Genomic DNA, 25,906 nt, shown 5'->3' on the forward strand with positions numbered 1-25,906 from the left:
ATGCACTATCTACTTGTGTAAACCTTGTGGGACATTTATAGCAGGGTTTTTTGCTCCCATTTTACAGATGAGAAAAATGAGGTTAAGAGAGAATGTGTTTTTTTTTTTTTTTTTTTTTTTTTTTTTTATAATGGGTCATCCAGGAAACCATTTGATAGCTCTTTGAATTAGTATCACATGGAACTAATGGAAAAATAGTTTTGGAAAATTCAGTCTTGATTTACTCAATTTGGCCATGAAAACTTTGACAGTTTGTAAGTATATTATTCATACTTTGCAAATCTGAAACATTGTGGCTAATAAATGGTCAGCCATTAGTAAATCTTTAACCACCTGAAAAGCTTATCATGGCATATATATTTGGATTTGTTCCACACTGATGGGGCTGAGTCAAACATAGTGAGAGATGCTATGAAACCTATCCATGTTTTCCCTTTGTGGGGCTCTATTGTGGTTTCTGTGAATCCTTTCCATTCCTTCCCACTCTGAATGAACTGTGGTGGTCTGAGTTATAAACTGATTCAGACTAAATTCTACCTTTTAGATGTGTGGAGCAAGAGAATCACTTTTAGTGATTACTTCATGTCATTTCTTACTTTTAGATATACCAAAATAAAGCACTAAATGCCAAAATCCCCAACTCTGTATTTAAGCAACTTGAGGACAGGCAGTGTGATTTACAATTCTTTGTTTCCACTTCATATTTTGGGAGTTCTTGTAGAAAATTAAAGCTGTGGCTCTTATGGGAGAGAGTGGGTAATAAGTTGGTTATGAGGAAATCAGAAATTATCTTTACATTGCTCAATATCCACTTCGTGACTGCAGTGCCTCCTACTCCAAAGAAAGCCCTCCATCTGGAACATCATCTAAGTCCTGATGTAATGCAGTTTCTGAAAGGGTCCCACTTTCTTCTCTCCCCAAAGAAGAAAAAAATTCAGTTTCAAAATACATTTAATACGTATACTTTCCAAGTCCAAGGTGGCATAACGTTACATTTCAAAGACAAATTTATCCATTTGTTTTCAGAAGTCATTATTCTCCAGGAAGAATATCTTTTCTGAAACTTCAAGAAAGTTAGGTAAACTAAGAGTTTCTTCTGATACTCTCTAGTGTGTCTCCATCTATTCCATGATATGATCAGTGAAAAAGATTTGCATTTGAGGCGGCTTAGTTGAAAAAAAATTGAAACAGCTTACTGATTTCCTGGAAGAAAACAAAACACTTTTTAAATGTAGGTAAAAGCATATTGGATTGAAACATTTTTACTTGAGATCAAAATTTCTTTTCTAGGAGTATCCATCTCAAATCATTGTTTTGCTCTTTCCAAGGACATTTGGTTCCAGAGATCTGTACATGTTAAATGATTATTTCTGCTTGTTGGTACTTAAAGAGCTTAGTTTTGCAACATTTCTTAAGTCCCATCTCAAGATAATGGCACATATGTTCACCTACTGTGCTAAATCCTATCTATTACTATGACTATTACTATAGACAGGAAGTATTACTGCTTCCAACACTAGGTTAGGAAGGTTCTGTGTCTCATCTATGATGGGTGAGTGGACAAAAGTATCATGATTGATTAACTGTGACTGCTGCAGGCCTGCGTGTGTTTGGGAGTCAGAGGGAGGTGAGAAAGGGAAAGGACAGTCTGTTTCCAAATACTCCCAGATCAGACCTAAGATAGAAAGTATGTTATGCCAGCAACTAAATGTCTCCTTTCTGGGTTGATACAATAGAATTGGTGGCCCGATAAAAATACTCCCTCACAGTACTGGAACCAACTGTGAGTGTTAGGTATAGGGGATCCCTGGTTTTATTAGGATCTGTATTTGTCGAGGCAAGACAACTCTGCTCCCACCCTGCAGGTGACTTTCACAAGGCATTTTCCTGGCTCAGAGTATTTACCATTTGGCAGCCCTGTGGTGGTTTCCTGGGTAGTGTGCATGCCCCTTCGGATGCCTGCAGGGGCCGTCACTTCAAAGTCATCATCTGTGTCACTAGGAGTTGGAGAGAAGCCTTCTGAGGTTCCCTGGATGGCAGGATTCATTCCTGCTTGCCCTGCAGGAAGGATTCCATTCTGGGCATCTGGATTAGCTTGACTGTTGGGCAGGATGGATCCTGGGAACAGGGGCTGGAAAATGAGGCCAGTGAAGATTTGTGGGGCCATTGGCTGGAATGAGGAAGGGAAAATGCAAACAAAGTCAAAAGACACATTTTAATGTTGGTCAACCAGCCTTTTCTCCTTTGAGGTTAGCAAGTTGAGGTAGGAAACGCAGGACCAGAAGGGTAGAGTCAGGCAAGATAATCAGGATTAGGCATTCCTTAGAGGAAATGTCTCCTTCTTTTGAGCAAGGCTGATGCTGGTTTTGTGACTACAATTCCATGTTGTATCAGAAAGGACACGTCAGAATCAAGCCAGTCATGGGAAAAGGAATAATGAAAAATTTGTTCATCTCAGGTGTACGTGGAGATAGAACTAAGGCAGAAGATCCATACTATTATGCTGGGCTTTCTCTCTGCTATTAACCTAAATTATAGTCTCTCTTTTGCCCAAAAGTTTTTAAAGTAATTTAAGATATTAAACATTAATGGAAAAATTAATCCAAGTAGTCAATCAATCCTCATCTCATGGTTGGCATCTCTTCAGGTTTCTTTTGATTTATTTTTCAAAGGCATTGGAATATTCAGTTAGAAATATTTCTCTTGTCATTTCAACCACATCTTTATTCCTTGAGGCTACTCAACAGAATTCCTATGGATAGGTCTGTCAATGATTTGCACACTGGAAATAAATGTTGCTGCCTGCATTTATTTTTTTTCCCCTGGAAAAAATTACTGTAAGAATTTCCTCCTAAGAAAAAATAATTTAGTATAAACTGGATTTGGAGAGAATTCAGGCAGGACTTGTTCTCTGAAACCCCTTAGCTCTGATAATGTTGACATTGAGTAAGAAGGGTTGAGGGCTCATAATTAAGATACAGGTCATTTTCTCTGAGCATAGTTCTTAATTGTAAGTTTGTATAAGAATGGCCTGAGGGGGTGCCTGGGTGGCTCAGTCGGTTAAGCATTTGACTTCGGCTCAGGTCATGATCTCACAATTCATGAGTTTGAGCCCTGCGTCTGGCTATGGGCTGACAGCTCAGAGCCTGGAGCCTGCTTTGGATTCTCTGTCTCCCTCTATCTCTGCCCCTCCCCCACTCACACTATGTCTCTCTCCCTCTCAAAAATAAACAAACATTAAAAAAAAAAAAAAAGAATGGCCTGAGAAGTTTATTTAAAAGGTAATTCCTAGGCTTTATTGTTAGAGAGATTCTGATTGAGCTATTTTAGGGAAGAATCCAGAAATCTGCATTTTTTTTTTTATCAACACCCTGAGTTGTTTGATTTGCGAGCCAACACTAAAGTTTTTGAAAACACTGTCTTAGATTTACCAGGTACTGAAACCAGAATTAGACTTATGGCAGATGAGAAACAGGAATAGAACACAGATGTTTTCAAGCTGGGAGTCATGGCCTCCATAGATTTGAAATAAAGAAGGCATTAATGCCCATCATTAAAAAATAAGATAAAAAGAATAGACTATAAATTACGAAGTGCATTCTCTACAGTAAGGGTAAATACTATTTCATGAAGTGTGTCTGTGTGTGTGCATGTGTGTATGTGTGTTATGTTAGCTGCATGAAAAATATAGCTGTTACCATGAGTTTTACTGAAAAAAAGTTTGAAAACCACTGGTAAAATGGATCGAAAAATGGCTTTTGATCCGAATATACTATTTTCTTGACCTTGAGACCTAAGGTGCTTGGGTTCTCTGAGCCTCAGTCTTGTTACCTATAAAGTTGGGTTACAACTCTGTTCTTTGTGTTCTTGTGGACTGGCTGGCTCAGTCCGTAGAACATGCAACTCTTGATCTTGGGGTTGTGAGTTCAAGCCCCACTTTGGGCATAGTTTACTTAAAAATCTGTACTTTGTCACTTGGTGAGAATTAAAGGCAATGTATGTAAAAGATCTACCAAGGTACCTGTTACACAGAATTGGCTTAATGGCTGGTAGATGTGGATGTTCCATTGTTGCAGAAAAGCCCATTACTTGATTTTATTTGTGAACAATCTAGCAAATCCCTACCTTTTTCATAATAGAAAGATTTCAAAGAAAGCTGTCTTCCAAGATACTGCCTCAACTCTTCAGTGTCATGTTTAGATACTGCATTAATTCAAGTCATTTTTTTTCTGACATGACTTAAGGGGAAATGTATAGAAGTGTCTAATAATGGCAAGATGGGTTTCATTTAGGTTCAGCCCTCTAGTTATTTCTGTGTATAGGGAAGAGTTCATCCATCACTATAAGATGCTAGAAAAAAAACATATTTTCATAAAATTAAAAATTTAAGCCAAGAAAATGAATCTTTCTTTCAATAAATATCAATATGTACATTATTATAAATTGTATGACTTTTGATAATTTAGAATCCTAGATTTTAATCTATGCATTTTAAAAATATGCATTGGATTTCTGGATAGAATTGAATTTGATATCAATATAGAGAAAACAAAAGCTAAGTCAAATGAATGGAAAAGTATCTGGAGAAGGATAGTGAAATCTTCAGCTAGACAAAGGATAACTTAATGCAAGGACCTATAAAAATGTTCGGTTTATAGAAGCATGCACAAGGGTTAGCAAGTGTGGTCAAAAGAGATTGTGTGGGGACAGAAAGAAGGATTGTGATAGCAGGGAAAAGAATTTGAAATGCTAGTAATTTTATATATATATATTTTTATATACATTTTATATAATTATATATGTGTGTGTGTATATATATATATATATATATATGTATATATGTATATATTTTACCAATTCTTCTGAGCTTAGGATGGTACCCTAAAAGGACAATAATAACACAAGTTATTAGACAAATTTTAATATATTTGAAGCAAGATATGTATAACATAACTTAAAAACTTAAGATACTTATAAAATTTGTAAAGAGACATTTAAAAAATTTCAACAATATTTTAACTGCCTCTGTGACTTGTGTCATATAATTCAAGCTGGCATATGATATTGGACTGCTAACACTTATTATCTGAATGATGTGAAGTCTTCTGCATTTAAAAAATTATAAATGTTTCTATTATTAAGTAATACATGCACATTGGAGGAAACTTGGAAAATGTAGAAAGCAACAAAGAAAAAAAGTATAATGCCATTGTACAGAGTTGGATGGATTTTCTTCCAGATGTTTTTCACACGTCTTTTTTCCATAATAGAAGTTATGTCATTTATATAATTTGGGTCTTACTTTTTCTTTTAATACTACATCAATAATCATTTAACCTTACTAGTGACAAAATCGAATAAATAAATATCCTTTTTGGATGGTCACAAAGTATTTGCTCTATGTTGTGCCATTTACTCAAACATTTCCTTTTTGTTTAAATTTAAATTGCATCCAATGTTTTTCTCTACTACAAATATTATTTTGATGGATATGTTTGTAAATAAACTTCTGCCGTATTTCAGATTATTTCATTTGAATGTGTTCCTAGATGTGGAATTAAGAATTGATATGAACCAGGGGCTTGGTTAAGCATCTATCATCTCATGTCATGATCTCATGGTTCACAGGTTCAAGCCCTGCATTGGGTTCTGTGCTGACAGCTCAGAGCCTGGAGCCTGCTTTGGGTTCTGTGTCTCCCTCTCTCTCCCTGCCCCTCCCCTGCTCCTGCTCTGCCTGTCTCTCTCTCTCTCTCTCAAAAAAAAAATATTGTCGTTAAAAGGTTGTTTTGAATACTGAGATAGTATATAACAAATAACCAGATGCCTAAAACAGTGCCTGGTGTGTAGTAAATGCTCAATAAGTGTTAGCTCATTACTATCAGTGTTCATACAGTGCAAAGTAAACAGGAAACTTGGCAACTATCTGGTGAATTGAGGCAGGATGACATATTTCACACTAAACTGATTTAAAGTAAAAATCACATTGCAAAACAATCTTACCTGGGCTCCAAGGTGTGCTACAATAACTGGCAACATCTGAAAAAGAGTGAAAAATTCAATAAAAAAATATGTTCAAAGCAGATGATATAAATATAGGGACTTTCTTAAGAGTATACAATATGCCTTGAACAAATATTTGTTACCAATGTATCAGCTACAATCATAGAGGCCCATCGAGTTGGATGGGAACTGGAACTCATCTGATGTGTAAAAAGCAGATTCAACCCAGAGGGATTTGGAAACTAGTCCAAGGCAGCACATTAAGGAGGTAGAAGTTACTAAATTGGACGAGCAAAAACTAATTTTGGTCTCAAGCTATCTCCAAACTGAAAGTTATTAAGTAATCATGAGGATAAAATGCATGTATTTCTTTTATATGGCACCTCAGAAGATACACTAAAAAACAGATTTCTAAAATACAAAGATTTAGTGAAGCAAATATATTTAGTCTCATAATGGTTACCTGGATATTTTGCTGTTAAAATAGAGCACTGGTAGAAAATGATGGATGATGTTCTATAATCTTGATACTGGCAGTTCTTAGAACTGAGTGAGAAATACTTTACTGGTCACTGATAATCACACAAATGTTATTGATATGGAGAACAAAGGCAAAAGAAATGTACATAAAATTAAATTTCCACGTAACCTGCAGCCCACTGACAAATACTTGAGGCTGGCAGAGTATGACATTCCTATAGGAACTCCCAATCTTAATGTTAATGCTTTGCTAGAGGAAAAAACAACCTTAGCTTGACAATAGCTAGGCCTCCAGGATCCTATAAGTCTTCTTTAACATATGAAAACCTTTTGCGAACTTTTCTTTTTCTCTGCCCCTCCCAACTTAAAAGTATATAAACCAACAGCTTCTTACAATCCCCAGGACAGCCCTTTCTGCCCTCAGTCCTGTGTGTCCTGGTGCTTTAAATATAACCACTTTTTTGCACCAAAAATGTCTCAAGAATTCTTTCTTGACCATTCACTCTCAGACCCCCACTTCAAATCACATCATTATGAAGTTTTAGTTGAAAAGATTTTGGTGAGGAGTTGGCATTCTCTAGTACTCTAAGAGTTAACCTAGAGTTTGTCCAAGAGAACTAGGCTTTTAAAGTTTCTTTTAATCTCTATAGAAATTCACATAGTGTCATGAAAGTTATCAAAATGGGGATTTTAATACTAACCACACCAAAGATGCAAAAGTCTTATGAAATGGACTCTTAACTTTGTTATTTCCCAAGACAGTTTGCACAGTAATACCCATAATGCCAAAAGGTACATGCATTTAAGTATATACATTTAAGAAAAAGTTTTACTGTCAATCAGATTCTTGATTACTGACAAAACAACCGAGTAATCTTCAGAATGGCAATGGGAAAGTGGGTTGAGGGGAAGGGGTGCTCAGGATTTGGAAAAAAAGCATAATTACAATTTCTTCTTTAAAGGCCAATTTGAAAGAACGAAAAGATACAAACAGGAAACCACAGATGTGTAAATAAAAAGTTTAATAAAAAATAACTTAGTTATTAACCAGTGTAACAATAAGGAGAAAAAATTTTTCTAAGTTTTTTGGTAGAGAAATTGTTTGAAATAAAAATAGCTAACACTTCTGAGTGTTTACTGTGTGGTAGGCACTGTTCTAAGTGTTTTATGTTTATTTGCTCATATAATTCTTATAATAGCCCTAGGGGTAGGTTCAACTTTAATTCCTATTTTAAATCATGAGGAAAGTGAGCCACAGAGTGGTGAAGTAACTTGACCATACATGTAGTGACTAGGGAGCTGGGATTTGACCAAAGTTTTATGGTTCAGGAGTTCACTCTTTTTTTTTTTTTTAATGTTTACTTATTTATTTTGAAAGAAAGAGTGTGCATGCAAGCAGGGGAGGGAAAGAGAGAATCCCAAGTAATTTCTGTGCTGCCAGCATGAAGCCTGATATCAGGTTAGAACCCATGAACCCTGAGATTATGACCTGAGCGGAAATCAAGAGTCAGATGTTTAACTGACTAAGCCACCCAGGCACCCCTAGCGTTCTTAACCATGTTGGCTTTGGGTTGATAAATGAGAGCTGTGGACATGTGCCCAGGTTTCTGGCAGAGGATATAAGCTACTCTGCATAGGGAGAGGCAGGCTCCAAGGAGCTGGGGCAGCACAGGAAGTCAGGTATGGGGACCCTTGGTGGTGGCATATCCTGGAGACACTGAAGAATCCCTACTGAGAATGGGGATTGATTTATATTATTGCATGTTGGGAGCATGCAGTGTCAAACCCAGTCTACTGAATCTTTGGTAACTTCTGTGGTGCCTACTAATGCTTTTGACTCCAGTGGATGTTTGTTGGTGAATTTGAAGATGTACTAAATTTGACTTCAAGGTTGAAGCAGGGTGACAATTGAAACTGAAGCTGGGGAGTTAGCATATGGATTATATCAGGGGCATGTGTTAAGGAGATTCTCATTTTATTTGCCTGTCTCTAGTCTTTTTAGTCTTTCTCTAATATGTATGTAAGAAATAAGCACTGACTGATAGACAAGATACATCTCAATATTAAAAAAGAAATGTAAAAATTAGTTATGTCACAGAATTTCACAAATATGAATAAATGAAGCAGTATAGAGTTTCCTGTGTTATTTTGGGTAAATGAAAGTACAGAGAAAGTACTTAGTTGCATATGACATAAAACTTAAGTTGAGCAGCTTAAAATTATTTTGTCAGTTAAACTCAGCTTTGATTATAATTACTCATTAATTTAAGCTCGCTCTTATTAAGACCTGGAGGTGTCCATAGTGATAGGAAGATTTTAGAATATATTGGTTCATTGTTGTATTCATGTTTCATAATTTGGGAATGTGTATTAAAAGTCTTACATATTTGTATGTCTTTCGATCCCAAAATTCTGTTCCTAAGAACTGGTCATAAGAAAATAATCATTGACATGATCAAAGACTTAGTTAAAGGATATTCACTGTAATATTGTTTATAGAAGCACACATTTGGGTGAAAAAAACTACACAATTTTTACAATATGATGGAATGCTACGCAATCATTAAAAACCATTTTATTAGTGAATATTTCAAAATACAAAGACTATTAAAAATATATTAAGTGAAGGGGGCCTAGGTGGCTAATTGGTTAAGTGTCTGACTTGATTTTGGCTCCATGATCTCATGGGTTTGTGGGATCAAGCCCCCTGTTGGGTTCTGCACTGGGCATGGAACCTGCTTAAGATTCTCTCTGTCCCTCTCCGCCACCCCCTCTCAGAATGGATGAATAAACTTAAAAAAAAGAATTCTATCATATATGCATATATATATGTATATATATGCATTTTCTTTGAAAAATGTACAATACTCATATTTTCTTAAAAAAATCTACTTACATGTGTAGAAAAAGGACTGGAAGGTCATACCATAGAATGCTGACAGTGTTTAGTTCTGGCTGATAGGATTATGAGTGAATGTTCTTTTTCTTTTTGCTTTCTATATTTTCATAATTCTATATAACTTACATCAACTATATATGTAATACGTAAAAATCTTCTACAAAAATGAGACCATTATGTGGGAATGATAAGGGCTGAGTTCATGTGTTTATCTATGAACAACTTAGTCTAGCTGTAAAGGGATCATTGTGTTTTTCTCCAGAGTCACTAAGCTTATTTAGAGAAGTTTTAAGAAGGTAAAACTTGGACTTTGTCTGTAGGTAAAATGCAACACTTTTGACAGGAGTGATGCCCCATGTATGTCATTTATATCTTAGTGGGGGAGAGTTTTTCAGGGCTTTTCCTGAAAGCAAGTAATGATGGGAGGGGAAAAGGAACTAGAGAGTCATTGAGCACTTGAGAGGAGTCATGAAAAAAAGGGCATAAACAGGAGACTGGATTTGCTGGGAATAAACTTTATCCATCTCTTGATTTCTCTTTGGGATGATTGTGGTCACCCAGGAAGTCCTCTATGGAAAACAGCAGGCAAGAAAAGAATCCTGCTACCTCTCAGTTTCTCCCCTTATATTCTTGACTTTTCAGTCTTCTACAGCTCTTCACATTTCCCTGTTACCCGCTACAAATGTATTCTAGAGAGGGTATCGGGTTGCGTGCTTGGCTTTCCTTGTGTGTTTTCACCAAGAACCAAATTGCCAAAGATGTTCTATGTTCAATTGGACATTCCTCTGTAAATTTCTGGGTGAAATTTTCGAGAACCTTAAAAAAAATTCTTTCCTCCCCTTTAGGGTTCCACCTGATAGAAAATGCTCCCCCTTGTTGAACTGAACTCCTGTTTTGAACTTACTTGGGCTTGCAGTGGCTGTTGTGTATTCAATCCCCCCAGGGTCAGTGGGAGGGTCTGGGTACCAGGCGCCAGCCCTGCAGGAGGATTTAGCTGTAGGGCAATGAAAAAGATTGTTATTGTGTTGTTTCAGGTTGGCCATTCAAGAAACCAAAATGTATTTACCAAAGTTAAAGTATGTTTAAAGGACAGGTTTGCTATGCAAATATATGTGTTTAGTATGCAGACCTGAAAAATAGTATGCAATATACTATTGCCTTAGGAATTAGGTATAGAGATGAAGTTCAAAGACTTACTTAGTGTACTAGTACAGCCATAAGGTCCAGGACTAACTTTTCCCATATTAAGTTTTCCTTTGGCATTTAACCCATTTTCTTGAGGATTACTTACGTGATTTTATCCTCACTTTCCCTTTTGGCCATAACAATGGTTCCTGGGATTTTTTGATAGCTTTCTTATAAAGACATTAATTCCTTTATAGGTATCCCCATAAAAATTGTGAAGGTCACAGTGAAATATCTAGTCTGAATGTGGTTTAATACTATGTTTCTGATCTTAACAATCAAAAAAGGAATTTATTATGTTTCCTCTCCCAGAGTAAACCATACAGGTAATCCATGAGAAGAGTGAGGATCTTTCTACCCCTTCTAGTTTTCTCTTGTCTCTAGTTTTCTCTTGTCTAGTGGTCATAGCGTTTGTGTGGGTGTGTGAACACTGTAGGGTGCAGTGAGGAAAATATGTTGGAGGAATGTGTAGAGGAGCTTGAAGGAGAGCTAAAAAGAACAAAAGCAGCAAAGACACGAAAATTTGATTAATTCTTTTAGAAACCCTCTTGCTAAGTAAAACTTTGAATGATGTACTGAAGAGCATCCAATGCTCCTACTTTTTTTTGTTCTCTTTCAACTTATCTACGATGAATGTGTGTGTGCGTGTATTTGTGGGAACACACACATGGACATTAAACATCATGTATTGCATTTAACAACGGATATTAAAATGATATAAAAGAGACTTACCAGCTGCAGATCTGCGCCCAGTGTGATCATCTGTGTCAGTGGTAGTAGACTTAAAGAGGGGAAGACCTGCAGGGCATGGAAACTGATGTAAGACCAGAGCTTGTCTGTTGCCACCATGCTGTCCGTGCTGGATATCCTCAAGTACCTATACTCCCATTACAGGTGGATTTAGGTAGATTTAGGATGAAGGTAAATGGAGGTGAAGCTTGACTCCTTCCATGGCCCTCAGAGGTGCCCTAGCAATGTGTTGAGTTTAAAAGTGTGTCAGTGCACCTGGGTGGCACAGTTGGTTAAGCACCCAACTCTTGATTCTCTGGATAAAGCCCTATCTCAGGCTTTGTGCTGTCAGTGTAGAGCCTGCTTGGCATTCTCTCTCTCTCTGCCTCTTTTTGCTCTCGTACTCTCTTTCTCAAAATAAATAAATACTAAAAAATATGTAACTTACTCTCATTTCTTATCTCATAGTAAATTATACACTTTAGTACTTAATTTCACATAGCTAATTTTGTCTTCTTTTGCTTAAACAGCATCCCCAAATTGTATAAGCTTCAGGTTCCTTAGGGAGTGAGATGGGCTCCTGACTTGAGTGTTCTCTAATGTCCACAGACTAAAAAGAGAACTTTGCACTTTGTTGTTATAGTACTATTTCACAACATTTAGAGGTAGGTAAGGAGGGATCCTTTAGAGCAGAACCAGGTTGGATTGAGAAGGTGGAAGCCAAGAGATGATGCAGTTTTCAAATATATTTAAATATGTTTTAAAGAAACAGATTTTACAGTGATATAAGCTTATCAGTAGCAATGGAACTTAAGAAAACTATAAGGAAATATGCAGTTATTTTTATAGATTACCTCTTAATCCCTGCTAGATCTGGCAGATATCACATACAACTATGTCACAGTATTTCAAAGACATTGATGACCACGCTTTGTCAATAGGTGTAGCTATTGCTTTTACAGAGTTTACTATTGGTTGCTAAACAATAAGACAAAAGAAAAAGAATGAAGATATTTTGCTTTTCTTGCTCAAAAATTTCAAAAAGTTTAGTCCTTTTTGTTTTTTCTTCCCAAAAGGAAGCCTTTCTCTCTTGTTCGGGCATAAGACTATGTAAATCTTGATTTTAAATTCCCCAGTCTTAACATGTTTCCTTTGTTGGCTGCAAATGTTCTGCATTGTAGGACTCTTACCTGATTTAGCTGATGTTGGTTTAGAAGAGTTGCCTGATCTAGAGCCAGTTTTGTTGGAAGTCCCAAAGCAGGGTTGAGCTGTGTCTGCAATTAACAAATATTAGATGAGGCAGGAATGTGTCTGAGATTTTGTATCCATTTATTTCCAGGATGTTACAAGTTGTCCCAAATGCACAGATGTCTCTGGAGAAGTTTTAGTTCCCTGGAAAGTTTGGTGTGTGACAGGGGATGGAATTGTAGAGTCGAAAAATGTGAGACCAGAGAGGTGTGGTGGGGAAGGGTCTACTGTGGGGTCGGGCACATAAGTTCTTATGGTAGTTCCTAGGCTTCCTTTTCTGTAACTGCCTTCCTCCTTTTTTCAGGACATGAAACACATAGTCTGCACCTTAACTCTGTAACATTTGCTTTTCCCCAATGTCTGAAGGTAAGCTGCCATAACTTCTACTCCGTTTTCATGAAGCTTCCTGCTTCTGTCTTGTGCCTGACAAATCATTTCATGTAATGGAGATTCAATCTCCTTCTTGGCCTCCTAGTGTATTAAGAATAACCATTTTGCAGCACCTGGATGGCTCAGTAGGTTGGGCTTCTGGCTCTTGGTTTTGGCTCAGGTCATGATCTCACGGTTCAGGGGTTTGAGCTCCTCAGGCTTCATGCTGATAGTGGCGAACCTGCTTGGAATTCTCTCTGTCTCCCTCTCTCTGCCACTGTTCTGTTCTCTCTTTCTCTCAAAAATAAATAAACCATAAAAAATAGCCAACGTGTAGGGGTGAAATGTCCTTGACACCCACATCATCTGGTTGTATGGTTTTGTTCTATAGACGAGGAAACTGAGGTCCACAGAAGCAAAGTTACCTGCCCAAGGTGATACGGTGAACAGCAGAGCCATCCACCAGGATCCCTGCAAGTTCTCTTAGTCCTTGAAGAAATAAATCCTTTTTCATTAGCTTCTCTGCATTCAGGTAGAAGCTCCCTGGCCAGGTTGACTCCAGTTTGCCTATGTTCCCCGCTGCATCCCAGAGGGCAGCATGGTATGGCCCTCCAGCGCTGCATCAGCCATTGGGTAACTTGGATATATCCTGAAGCTTCTACTGACTGGTTTCACTCTGGACTTACCCCTTCAGTTGTAAGAAGTAAGATTGTCCTTAGAGGTCCCCTTAAACTGTAAGATTATGTAAGTGTGTTTTTCATCCCCTACAATCTATTGTCAGCATGGCAGCCAGAGTGGTTCTTTGCAAACGATAGTCTGGTTCTTTCACTTCTCTGCTCAAACTCTGCATTGACTTCTATTTTCACTCAGAGTAAAAATCAGAGACCCTACAATGATCTGAAAGTCCTCATGCCCTGGGCCTCCAGTGTCTCTCTGAACTTTCCATCCCACCCCATTTCCTTTTGCTCACTCTGCTGCTGTCTTTGGGACAGATGTTTGCTGTCTTTGAGACAGATAAGGCTCATTCTTGTCCTAAAACCTCACCTCTACCTGTTCCTTCTCTCTGCAATGTTCTTACCCTAGACATTGGCTCACTCCCTCACCTGCTTCAAGTCAGTGCTTGAGTGCACTGTTTTATTGGTCAGGGTCACTTACCCTGGCCTTTCTCCTAAATATGCAACTTGTCCTATCACCAATGTGTACCCTATTCCCAAGCTTTGGATCTACTAAAAACAATCACTAGGCTGTTTGAAATGTCCACATTTAAAAATTGATTCATTTTTATGGCTTTATGATAATTTAATAAATTCATCTACAAATAATAAAAAATACTTTGTCTATGTGTCATGATTTTTCATTTGGTAAATATCACTACTATACCTTATAGACATGTCAGTGTCACACCCCACATCCCCTGTACCACTCACACTGCTCTCACGTCATTGGCTGTTAGCAATCTGCATTAACCTGCATGCCACTCCTGAGTCAACCTTGCATGATAGCTGTGCTCCTGGAAAGTTTTATTTATCTTGAGTTTTTACAAGTAGTATGGTAATTTAAATACTCCATAGACACCCTATCTAGAAAAACTTTTTGGTAAATTTGTTTAAAGTGAAAAATCCATGTTTTGTAAAAGAATTACTAATTTACCTTGTTTCAAATTATTTTTTTTGTGGACAGCTTCTTTAAAGAGGGATGTAGGTATATATGGAGTGAAATAAGGAGATTGGTTCTATCCTCTACCCATAAATTCACCCTGTTCATCTTCTTCATAGAAGTAATCATAGTTATAATTTATAATTTAACATTTCTTTAAAAAATATTTAATATCTACAATCCTTGTGAACACCATGAAGGGTCATGTCTTCCCCTCTGCCCTCCATTATTGTGTCTTCAACAGCTAGCACAGGATTGGGTACATAGAGAGTTTTCACTAAGTATTTGTTGATAGCATAGATGATTATAGACATGTCCAGTGAGTTCAACTATAAATGGGTTTTTTCGATTCTTCTATTTCACAGAAAATTCCTTCTAATTTTTTCTCAGTGTACATGCTCAAGCAGCTCAAATGGTCAAAGGGAAGTCCATCGAGAGATCCAAACCACCTACATGTATGTCTATAAAATATTGGAGGACAATTGAAGTATGTGTTAGAACACTGGTGCTCCTTCCTTTCAAAAACTTGTTAAATGTGAACGTATTTTTCGGTGAAATGTTCTAAGTAAAAAATGTTAGCCACTTTGTAATATTCCCTTGCTGTTGTGCAATTTGATAACCTTTTTAGAGTTTATATACTTGCATAATTTGGTAGCCTTTTCAGAGTTTATATAGTCTACATGCTTCATGCTTCCAATTAAGAAAGTCAGAAAGTACAGTCTACCTCTTTAGTCATGAGAAAATAATCGATCGCCAAGAAAGTCTTAAATTATTTTTGGAAAGTAAAATAATTATCTACTTTGAGTAGGTATAATTTAAGCATTCCTCCCCTCTCCCCCTGGTTTCTACCTATTGTTCTGCCAAGATAATTAAAGTTCTATGTTAGAGTGGATGCATTTTTAAAATCTAAGAATTTGAAATATGCACTAAACCGTATTAGTTTATCATTTTTCACTTTGGAAAATAAAAACAGAAAACGAAGGGAATGGGTTACAGGACAGAGCAGTTTTGATGGAATGCAGGAAGAAAGGTCTACAAGCAGAGGGTGCTGCTGAGGCTGGTTGGTAATAAAATAAACATATTGCACTTACTGGTAATGACTGAGTTGATCCTAGAAGATAAAGCAGTAGAATCATAGTCTTCATGTTTCAAAATGCTGCCTGTAATAACAAAATGATGTCACTCTTTCACTCTATTTTTCCCCCTTTTCAGAGAAGATTAAAAAAAAAAAGTTCTATTTGAAATATCATCAGTTTATGTTACCTTTCTCTCCACTCAGGAAAATGTACAGGTGAAACAATATCCAAAGTCCAGTTGATTTCTCCAGTTTCTGTGTTGAATAATTTTACCCTTGGATGAGTTGTAAGTTGTAGAAGGAATTTAAACTCATTCCAGGAGGCTGGCAACTGAGACACCAATCAGGACTTAGCTGTCCGTGAAATCATTTGGTTTCTCTCATTTCCCAACACTTCATTAAGTGAGTTATTAGCTGCAGACATCATATTACCCAATGTCTACCGTTTGAATAGAGGGTATTTCAGGAAGACATACCTTGTGCAATTAAAAAAAGTGCAGACAATAAAAAAAATTACAATCCTCTTTCACTTTCATCTCCCTCCCAAATGACTTTCCAGATGTATGTTTTGTCATGTTTGTAATGTTATATGAACATATAAATCAAACATCAGAATGTACAGCTTTGTATACAGTTAGAAAGTGAGGCCTATTATATATTGCTTTGTAACTTTATTACTTAAATAATGGACGACTTCAGGTGTCAGTACATTTAGATTTATTTCATTTATTTAATGGTTATGTTATATTATGTAACATTTCTTTTTGATGGACATTTAATCTACTTCCATTGCATTTTGTAATTATAAAAGTGGTACAATGAATATCTTTATAAAACTTGTCTTGGGGCGCCTGGGTGGCTTGGTCGGTTAAGCGTCCAACTTCGGCTCAGGTCATGATCTCACAGTCCGTGAGTTCGAGCCCCGCGTCGGGCTCTGTGCTGACAGCTCAGAGCCTGGAGCCTGTTTCAGATTCTGTGTCTCCCTCTCTCTCTGCCCCTCCCCTGTTCATGCTCTGCCTCTCTCTGTCTCAAAAATAAATAAACGTTAAAAAAAAAAATTAAAAAAAAAAACTTGTCTCACACATGTGGGAGTATTTCTGTAGGTTTTAATCTCAGAAGTGCTGAATTAAAAGATATCTATGTTTTAAATGTTAATAGATATGGCCAAATTGTCATCCAGAAATGTTCAATTGCCTGATTTATTTTAAATGAGGAGAAAGACACTGAAACTTAAGCAAAAACACAGGTGTCCACTGAGGTTTGTTTAACAAAAAAAGAAAGAAATAAGTGCTCATCATAGGTTTTCAGGGTCCCAGGCTACACTGGGAGTTTTTTGAGATGTGCCACCTCTTTAACAATATTTTTATGGAAGCTGGTTGGGTCTATTCAACAACTGCCTTTTCTTTAAAGCTTTTTTTAAGCTTATTCATTTTTGAGAGACAGAGAGACTGAGTGTGAACGGGGGAGGGACAGAGAGTGGGAGACACAGATTCCAAAGCAGGGTCCAGTCTCTGAGCTGTCAGCACAGAGCCTGATGTGGGGCTCAAACTCACAAGCAGTGAGATCATGTCCTGAGTCAAAGTTGGATGCTTAACTGACTGAGCCACCCAGGCGCCAGGTGCAAATCAGTGATGAATCTGTGTTTGCCAAGATTTCACATGGGAGGCCATCTTAGATTTGGTTTGTTTTAGGGTCCAAGTGTCTGTTAATGGAAAATTGTCTGAGGCATTCCAAAGAGATTTTCTGTAGCTATTCAATTCATTACACAACTAATTTTTATTATTGTCAGATAGGGATAGGAATACTGTCTGGGAGGGAAGCACAAAAGTTAGCAGTTGTATGTATGGTAAGTGCAATAATAAGAACAATCACATGTATGAAGGACAGAAAGGTTAATTTTGTTGGGGACAGAAAAGAAGAACAAGCTTAATAAGGAGGTGACTCTCAGCTCAGCTGGGTTTTGAAGGATAAAAAAAAAATTCATTAAGAACGCAAGCAGAACAGCTAAGGCAGACCAAGTGTCCAGATATGGAGGAATGATGTTATTGTTTCCTAGCACTGGAACAAAATGGAGTGAGGGTAGCAGTGGAAGACAAGGTTGGATAGACGCCTAATTGTAATCTTCTGTAGCATTTTGTTTGCTTCTATTACTCATTTTGGCCCTTGGTTAGACATTATCTTATTGGGCTCCTTCATTATTTCCCAATTATATGTTTCTCTTGAATTGGATGGAGAGTCTTAGGATCTTATCTTACATTTGTTTAGTGTCTTCTATGTTAATGACATTGCAAAGCACCAGATGGTCACCACATGTCAATGAATAAATGGTAGATGTATATGCTATAGGGCTTTGAAGCAAAGTTGAGGTGAAAGAAAACTTCAGGGAAGAGATGGGGTTTTAAATGGATTTGAAGAATAAATATAATTGGTGAGACAGAGAATAGTCTGGAAAGGGGGTGAGATTGAGAGGAGCAATGGAATATAAGTGCTGACAGATGTGAAAGGGAGACAACTTTATTTATGTTCTCACAGGCTTTCATAGATACAGTCAACTCATTCCGTTGTCCAGTCAACTCATTCTCCCAACTCATAATTCAGCCTGTATTTTCTCTGTGTTTTGCTAGCATCATTTCAGAAATAAAAGTGAATGCAAGGGACAAAAATCCCTGCCCTCATGTAGCTTACATTTTGGTGGGGGGAAACATTAAATATTCAAGCACCCTTATTCTATGGGAGGGAGCCCACAACATTAGGGAAGCTACTTTCCCTGGGCACTATTTTCTTTTCTTTTTTCATTTTTTAAAATGTTTATTTATTTTTGAGAGAGAGAGAGAGAGAGAGAGAGAGGGAGAGAGAGAGAGAGAGAATGTGAGCAGGGGAGGGGCAGAGAGAAGGAGACACAGAATCTGAATGAAGCAGGCTCCAGGCTTCCAGCTGTCAGCATAGAGCCTGACATGGGGCTCAAACCCACCAACTGTGAGATCATGACCTTAGTTGAAGCCAGACACTTAACTGACTGAGCCACCCAGGCACCCCTTCCTGGGCACTATTTTCAATGAATGTGTAGGAAGTGAGACTTCCTTATTATTATTATTATTATTATTATTATTATTATTATTATTTTTCTTTTTGGTGAAGGCAGAGTTGAATTCTATGGCCCTGTTGTTTTCTGGGCTTAAGTGAGGAGGCTAGTGCTTTATCCCTGGCCTAGAGTATAGTGCTAGCAAACAGCTTGTTGGAACTGAATCACTGTGACTGTCTGGACATTGGGTGATTCAGGGGACTGACAGTGCATCCAATGTCTCCTGCAGACATGCCTCCAACCCCAAGTGGGAATGAGACACGCCTTAGCTCGAAAAGTGAGCAGTCAGTGAGATTTGACCAAAATAAACAAGGGAAACTCAGAAGGCTGAGTAATTTTCTTAGACAAGAAATTTTAAGTCTGAAAGCAGGTAACTTACAATAATATAATTATGGATTTAAGTGGCAAGAAATATGTACTATAAAAGGAAATAAATTCCTAAATCATTATAAAACTGAGAGACATCAGCAAAAACAGTGAGGTAATTTATTTTTCTGAAATGACTTAGGTTATCAGAATCATTAAACTAAAGATGACACCTTTTAGACGTGTAGGTCTAGACATTTCTTGATCTTTCTAATTGGTTTTACTTTTGTGTCTTTGAGTTATGCACCTCTTTGAGAATCTGATAGAATCTATACACCATCTTCTAAGAAAAAGGGCACATTTGCTCATGAATACTATGTGTATCAGAAAGCTTTAGAGGTTTTGTGGGTCTCCTGATAGCCCAGGTTAAGAGTGTCTTGTGTAGAGGAATCTTTGTGGACACCTCTAACAATTATGTGATCCTTGAGCTTTCTGGGCTTTCTCAAGTCAAGTAATCCAGTGGATGTGGGGAAATCTGGAATTACCCATACCCAAGGTTCTCTTTGTGAATCCTGGTCTAAGAAGACCCTGTTTGTCAATGAAAGGATAAGGCAAATTGGAAACCTTCTCTCCCTCCTCCCACCACTTGATAATTCAACCACAGTGTTAAAAGAATTTGAGACACATGATGGCTATTAACTATATCAATAGCTTGGCTGAATAAATCAAAAAAATGAATAACTGGAAACTGCAGTTACTATTCCATGATGGAAGGTAATTCCAATGACACCTATTAAACATAAACCTAAATTAAAAAAAAAAAAAACAAAAAAAAACAAACCTAAATTGAGCTGGACCAGGCATTGTACTTGATGTTAGGACACAAGAGTAAGTAAGACAGAATCTCTGCTTGAATTCTTGTGGGAAATACTGCAAGTATTACATGCAGGTAAAATGGAAGTGTGTAGTAGAGGTCAGAAGACAGCCTTAGAACATTTTCGTCTTATTTCTCTACCTTTGTTCTTGGTATTCCCTTTTGCCTGGGGTCTCACTTTTCATCTCTGCTCTCAATGTTCTCTTCATCCTTAAAGATCCTTCTTTATGCTACAATCTCCATTAAGTTTTTCTTTTTTCCCCCTAATTTGGAGTCAGCCTTTTCCTTTCCTAACAACTTTTGGGAATTTGTAGCTTTCCTATTTATTTTATTCTACGTTGGCTGATGCTATTGCTGTTTATGCTTATGTTTTGATTTCAAGGAAGATCCTGTGTCTTGCTTACTGTAGCATGCACCAAGGTATCTTACATGTGGTAGAATAATTAATATGACTTGAATTGAATTAACACTTGCTTGACTTTGTAAATTTACAAAACTCTTCGAAACTCTTGACCAGTTTGTACTATCCCAGTGGAACGTAGGACATATACTTGGAAATTTGCAGCAGAACCACTTTTTTTATGGAGTATTTTGGTGAATGTCAGAACAGCACTGGATTAAATATACCTAAAATTCTACTAAATAGAATATAATGATACAAGTTTTTACAAATCTTTTGAAGTTCTGTTTGGATTAGGCATCAGAAAATATGTCCAGACTTCTTGGCAGAGTGGATTGTCCCTTGTCAGAGGTAATATAGTATATAATGTCATTAGAAATGTTGGATATGTTATATAAATGTCTATATACTATAAGGTTGAACTCAATAGATTGTGTTAACATTGTACTCTATGTAGAAAAATTTCTTTCTTTTTTTTTTAATGTTTATTTTTGAGAGAGAGACACACACAGAGTGCACGTGGGGGAGGGGCAGAGAGAGAGAGAGGGAGACACTGAATCCAAAACAGGCTCCAGGCTCTGAGCTGTCAGCACAGAGCCCAATGTGGGGCTCGAACTTGTGATCTGCGAGATCATGACCTGAGCCAAAGTTGGACGTTTAACCAACTGAGCCACCCAGGCACCCTGAAAAATTTAACTCAACATTAAAAGTACACACTTGCGAATTAAAAAAAAAGTTAGGATGATTGTAGATGATTTTCTAAAATGGAAAAGAATGTTCTGCAAATGGCAACAAATGAGAATGCTGAGGGGAGGGATAAGAGATGCAGTACTAGTGTAATGGATGAATTAATAATTTCAGCGTTTGGATTATGGCAAAATGGCTTAGATAAGGTTCTGGGATGGTGTTGAGAATTTATATAGTTTCAGAGTCTGTACAATACTGCCAGTGGGGTAGTTACTTTCAGTTTTGTGGAAGTAATCAGGAAAATACATAGTTTCAAAGTCAGATGGAAAGTTAGTATATGATTCTATGGTGCCAAATGGAGACTCCAAAGTTAGATTCAGAGTCCGTATAAGATGGGGTGCCATCATAGGGAGATGCGTTTGTTTCCAAGTAATTGTTGTAGGTTTCAACTTCTGGGCTATTGTAGGTTGGGGTGGTTTGCTTTATGGTTATAGCAGATGTTAGTGTGGAAATTATAGTTTGAGCTGAGTTGCACATGTGGTGGTGATAGTGGAAGTTGCTCCAGAGGTAGTGATAGCAGGGGCAATGAAAGTTACAGTAGTGGTTTTTGTTTGAGGGTGAGAGCTTGAAAATGAAAATATTAGATCTGGATGTGGGGTTGCATAGAGGGTCACAGAAGGGAAAATGTCGTTTTGATAAGGTTGAGTTTGTCCAAGTCTCTTGTTGATTTGTGGATTTGGACAGAGTTTGGTGAGATCAGATATTTCTTAAGATGACCTTCGATAAGATTAAGATTTATGAGGGTTTTTTTGGGTGCAAATAATAAATTTTCGAAAATATTTTGATAGATGAGATTTTGATTGACTACAAGGCTTTGTAAGAGTTTTTGCAGAACAAGCAACTGACTAAATAGCTGGTATAAGAAAAACTTTGGACAACACAATTCTCTGCTTAATAGCTGTTTTTGGATGACAATATGGAAAGGCTACACCTGATGAAGCAACTGCTTTTGGATGCATTTTAGATGGGTTGGCTCTTTGCTTATTAATTATTTTTCAGTGGATTTGTGTACATCCAGGTCTTAACTCAACAGCTGTTTTTGGATCAGCTATGAATAAGGAAATGGTCTTCTGATAAGTTAGTTTTATTTTATTTTATTTTATTTTTTTTGAAAATAACAATTTATTTTTATTTATTTTTATTTTTTATTTTTTATTTATTTTTATTTTTTATTTTTTAATACATGAAATTTACTGTCAAATTGGTTTCCATACAACACCCAGTGCTCATCCCAAAAGGTGCCCTCCTCAATACCCATCACCCACCCTGCCCTCCCTCCCACCCCCCATCAACCCTCAGTTTGTTCTCAGTTTTTAACAGTCTCTTATGCTTTGGCCCTCTCCCACTCTAACCTCTTTTTTTTTTTTTTTTTCCTTACCCTCCCCCATGGGTTTCTGTTACGTTTCTCAGGATCCACACAAGAGTGAAACCATATGGTATCTGTCTTTCTCTGTATGGCTTATTTCACTTAGCATCACACTCTCCAGTTCCATCCACGTTGCTACAAAAGGCCATATTTCATTTTTTCTCATTGCCACGTAGTATTCCATTGTGTATATAAACCACAATTTCTTTATCCATTCATCAGTTGATGGACATTTAGGCTCTTTCCATAATTTGGCTATTGTTGAGAGTGCTGCTATAAACATTGGGGTACAAGTGCCCCTATGCATCAGTACAACTGTATCCCTTGGATAAATTCCTAGCAGTGCTATTGCTGGGTCATAGGGTAGGTCTATTTTTAATTTTCTGAGGAACCTCCACACTGCTTTCCAGAGTGGCTGCACCAATTTGCATTCCCACCAACAGTGTAAGAGGGTTCCCATTTCTCCACATCCTCTCCAGCATCTATAGTCTCCTGATTTGTTCATTTTGACCACTCTGACTGGCGTGAGGTGATATCTGAGTGTGGTTTTGATTTGTATTTCCCTGATGAGGAGCGACATTGAACATCTTTTCATGTGCCTGTTGGCCATCCGGATGTCTTCTTTAGAGAAGTGTCTATTCATGTTTTCTGCCCATTTCTTCACTGGGTTATTTGTTTTTCGGGTGTGGAGTTTGATGAGCTCTTTATAGATTTTGGATACTAGCCCTTTGTCCGATATGTCATTTGCAAATATCTTTTCCCATTCCATTGGTTGCCTTTTAGTTTTGTTGGTTGTTTCCTTTGCTGTGCAGAAGCTTTTTATCTTCATAAGGTCCCAGTAATTCACTTTTGCTTTTAATTCCCTTGCCTTTGGGGATGTGCCGAGTAAGAGATTGCTACGGCTGAGGTCAGAGAGGTCTTTTCCTGCTTTCTCCTCTAAGGTTTTGATGGTTTCCTGTCTCACATTCAGGTCCTTTATCCATTTTGAGTTTATTTTTGTGAATGGTGTGAGAAAGTGGTCTAGTTTCAACCTTCTGCATGTTGCTGTCCAGTTCTCCCAGCACCATTTGTTAAAGAGACTGTCTTTTTTCCATTGGATGTTCTTTCCTGCTTTGTCAAAGATTAGTTGGCCATACGTTTATGGGTCTAGTTCTGGGGTTTCTATTCTATTCCATTGGTCTATGTGTCTGTTTTTATGCCAATACCACGCAGTCTTGATGATGACAGCTTTGTAGTAGAGGCTAAAGTCTGGGATTGTGATGCCTCCTGCTTTGGTCTTCTTCAAAATTACTTAGGCTATTCGGGGCCTTTTGTGGTTCCATATGAATTTTAGGATTGCTTGTTCTAGTTTCGAGAAGAATGCTGGTGCAATTTTGATTGGGATTGCATTGAATGTGTAGATAGCTTTGGGTAGTATTGACATTTTGACAATATTTATTCTTCCAATCCATGAGCAGGGAATGTCTTTCCATTTCTTTATATCTTCTTCAATTACCTACATAAGCTTTCTATAGTTTTCAGCATACAGATCTTTTACATCTTTGGTTAGATTTATTCCTAGGTATTTTATGCTTCTTGGTGCAATTGTGAATGGGATCAGTTTCTTTATTTGTCTTTCTGTTGCTTCATTGTTAGTGTATAAGAATGCAACTGATTTCTGTACATTGATTTTGTATCCTGCAACTTTGCTGAATTCATGTATCAGTTCCAGCAGACTTTTGTTGGAGTCTATCGGATTTTCCATGTATACTATCATGTCATCTGCAAAAAGCGAAAGCTTGACTTCATCTTTGCCAGTTTTGATGCCTTTGATTTCCTTTTGTTGTCTGATTGCTGATGCTAGGACTTCCAGCACTATGTTAAACAACAGCGGTGAGAGTGGGCATCCCTGTCGTGTTCCTGATCTCAGGGAAGAGCTCTCAGTTTTTCCCCGTTGAGGATGATGTTAGCTGTGGGCTTTTCATAAATGGCTTTTATGATCTTTAAGTATGTTCCTTCTATCCCAACTTTCTCAAGGGTTTTTATTAAGAAAGGGTGCTGGATTTTGTCAAAGGCCTTTTCTGCATCGATTGACAGGATCATATGGTTCTTCTCTTTTTTTTTGTTAATGTGATGTATCACGTTGATCGATTTGCAAATGTTGAACCAGCCCTGCATCCCAGGAATGAATCCCACTTGATCATGGTGAATACTTCTTTTTATATGCTGTTGAATTCGATTTGCTAGTATCTTATTGAGAATTGTTGCATCCATATTCATCAGAGATATTGGCCTGTAGTTCTCTTTTTTTACTGGGTCTCTGTCTGGTTTAGGAATCAAAGTAATACTGGCTTCATAGAATGAGTCTGGAAGTTTTCCTTCCCTTTCTATTTCTTGGAATAGCTTGAGAAGGATAGGTATTATCTCTGCTTTAGACGTCTGGTAGAACTCCCCTGGGAAGCCATCTGGTGCTGGACTCTTATTTGTTGGGAGATTTTTGATAACCAATTCAATTTCTTCGCTGGTTATGGGTCTGTTCAAGCTTTCTATTTCCTCCTGATTGAGTTTTGGAAGAGTGTGGGTGTTTAGGATTTGTCCATTTCTTCCAGGTTGTCCAATTTGTTGGCATATAATTTTTCATAGTATTCCCTGATAATTGTTTGTATCTCTGAGGGATTGGTTGTAATAATTCCATTTTCATTCATGATTTTATCTATTTGGGTCATCTCCCTTTTCTTTTTGAGAAGCCTGGCTAGAGGTTTGTCAGTTTTGTTTATTTTTTCAGAAAACCAACTCTTGGTTTCGTTGATCTGCTCTACAGTTTTTTTAGATTCTATATTGTTTATTTCTGCTCTGATCTTTATTATTTCTCTTCTTCTGCTGGACTTAGGCTGTCTTTGCTGTTCTGCTTCTATTTCCTTTAGGTGTGCTGTTAGATTTTGTATTTGGGATTTTTCTTGTTTCTTGAGATAGGCCTGGATTGCAATGTATTTTCCTCTCAGGACTGCCTTCGGTGCGTCCCAAAGCATTTGGATTGTTGTATTTTCATTTTCATTTGTTTCCATATATTTTTTAATTTCTTCTCTAATTGCCTGGTTGACCCACTCATTCGTTAGTAGGGTGTTCTTTAACCTCCATGCTTTTGGAGGTTTTCCAGACTTTTTCCTGTGGTTGATTTCAAGCTTTATAGCATTGTGGTCTGAAAGTATGCATGGTATGATTTCAATTCTTGTATACTTATGAAGGGCTGTTTTGTCACCCAGTATGTGATCTATCTTGGAGAATGTTCCATGTGCACTCGAGAAGAAAGTATATTCTGTTGCTTTGGGATGCAGAGTTCTAAATATATCTGTGAAGTCCATCTGATCCAACGTGTCATTCAGGGCCCTTGTTTCTTTATTGACCGTGTGTCTAGATGATCTATCCATTTCTGTAAGTGGAGTGTTAAAGTCCCCTGCAATTACCACATTCTTATCAATAAGGTTGCTTATATTTGTGAGTAATTGTTTTA

At 37.4% G+C, this 25,906-nt stretch overlaps 1 protein-coding gene across 2 annotated transcripts; it reads right to left on the bottom strand.

Moving 5' to 3' along the window:
* Positions 1-933: 933 nt before the first annotated feature.
* On the bottom strand, positions 934-15,912 carry AMTN (amelotin). 2 transcript variants are annotated; one of them, XM_058719723.1, is made up of 9 exons: positions 15,830-15,912; positions 15,658-15,726; positions 12,484-12,567; positions 11,297-11,362; positions 10,284-10,373; positions 6,001-6,036; positions 4,855-4,881; positions 1,906-2,170; positions 934-1,203 (listed from the first exon to the last, which is right to left on the bottom strand). In XM_058719723.1, exons 2-9 carry the CDS (start codon positions 15,709-15,711, stop codon positions 1,193-1,195), a joined length of 633 nt encoding a protein of 210 aa, XP_058575706.1. In that variant the 5' UTR covers positions 15,712-15,726; positions 15,830-15,912; the 3' UTR covers positions 934-1,192. The 2 variants fall into 2 exon arrangements, with proteins under 2 accessions (XP_058575706.1, XP_058575707.1); XM_058719724.1 differs by lacking the exon at positions 4,855-4,881.
* Positions 15,913-25,906: the final 9,994 nt, after the last annotated feature.

Source organism: Neofelis nebulosa, chromosome 3 (genome assembly GCF_028018385.1).
Source record: "Neofelis nebulosa isolate mNeoNeb1 chromosome 3, mNeoNeb1.pri, whole genome shotgun sequence".
Lineage (NCBI taxonomy): Eukaryota > Metazoa > Chordata > Mammalia > Carnivora > Felidae > Neofelis > Neofelis nebulosa.

What these genes read in the sequence shown, in the direction of transcription:
- AMTN (XM_058719723.1), bottom strand. Translation starts at nt 15,711, where the DNA reads ATGAAGACTATGATTCTACTGCTTTATCTTCTAGGATCAACTCAGTCA. An exon ending in AACAGCCACTGCAAGCCCAA is followed by an intron (nt 6,037 to 10,283) that starts GTAAGTTCAAAA and finishes ACTCTTTTTCAG; the next exon opens with ATGTTGCCAGTTATTGTAGC. An exon ending in TAGCACACCTTGGAGCCCAG is followed by an intron (nt 4,882 to 6,000) that starts GTAAGATTGTTT and finishes TTGTCCTTTTAG; the next exon opens with GGTACCATCCTAAGCTCAGA.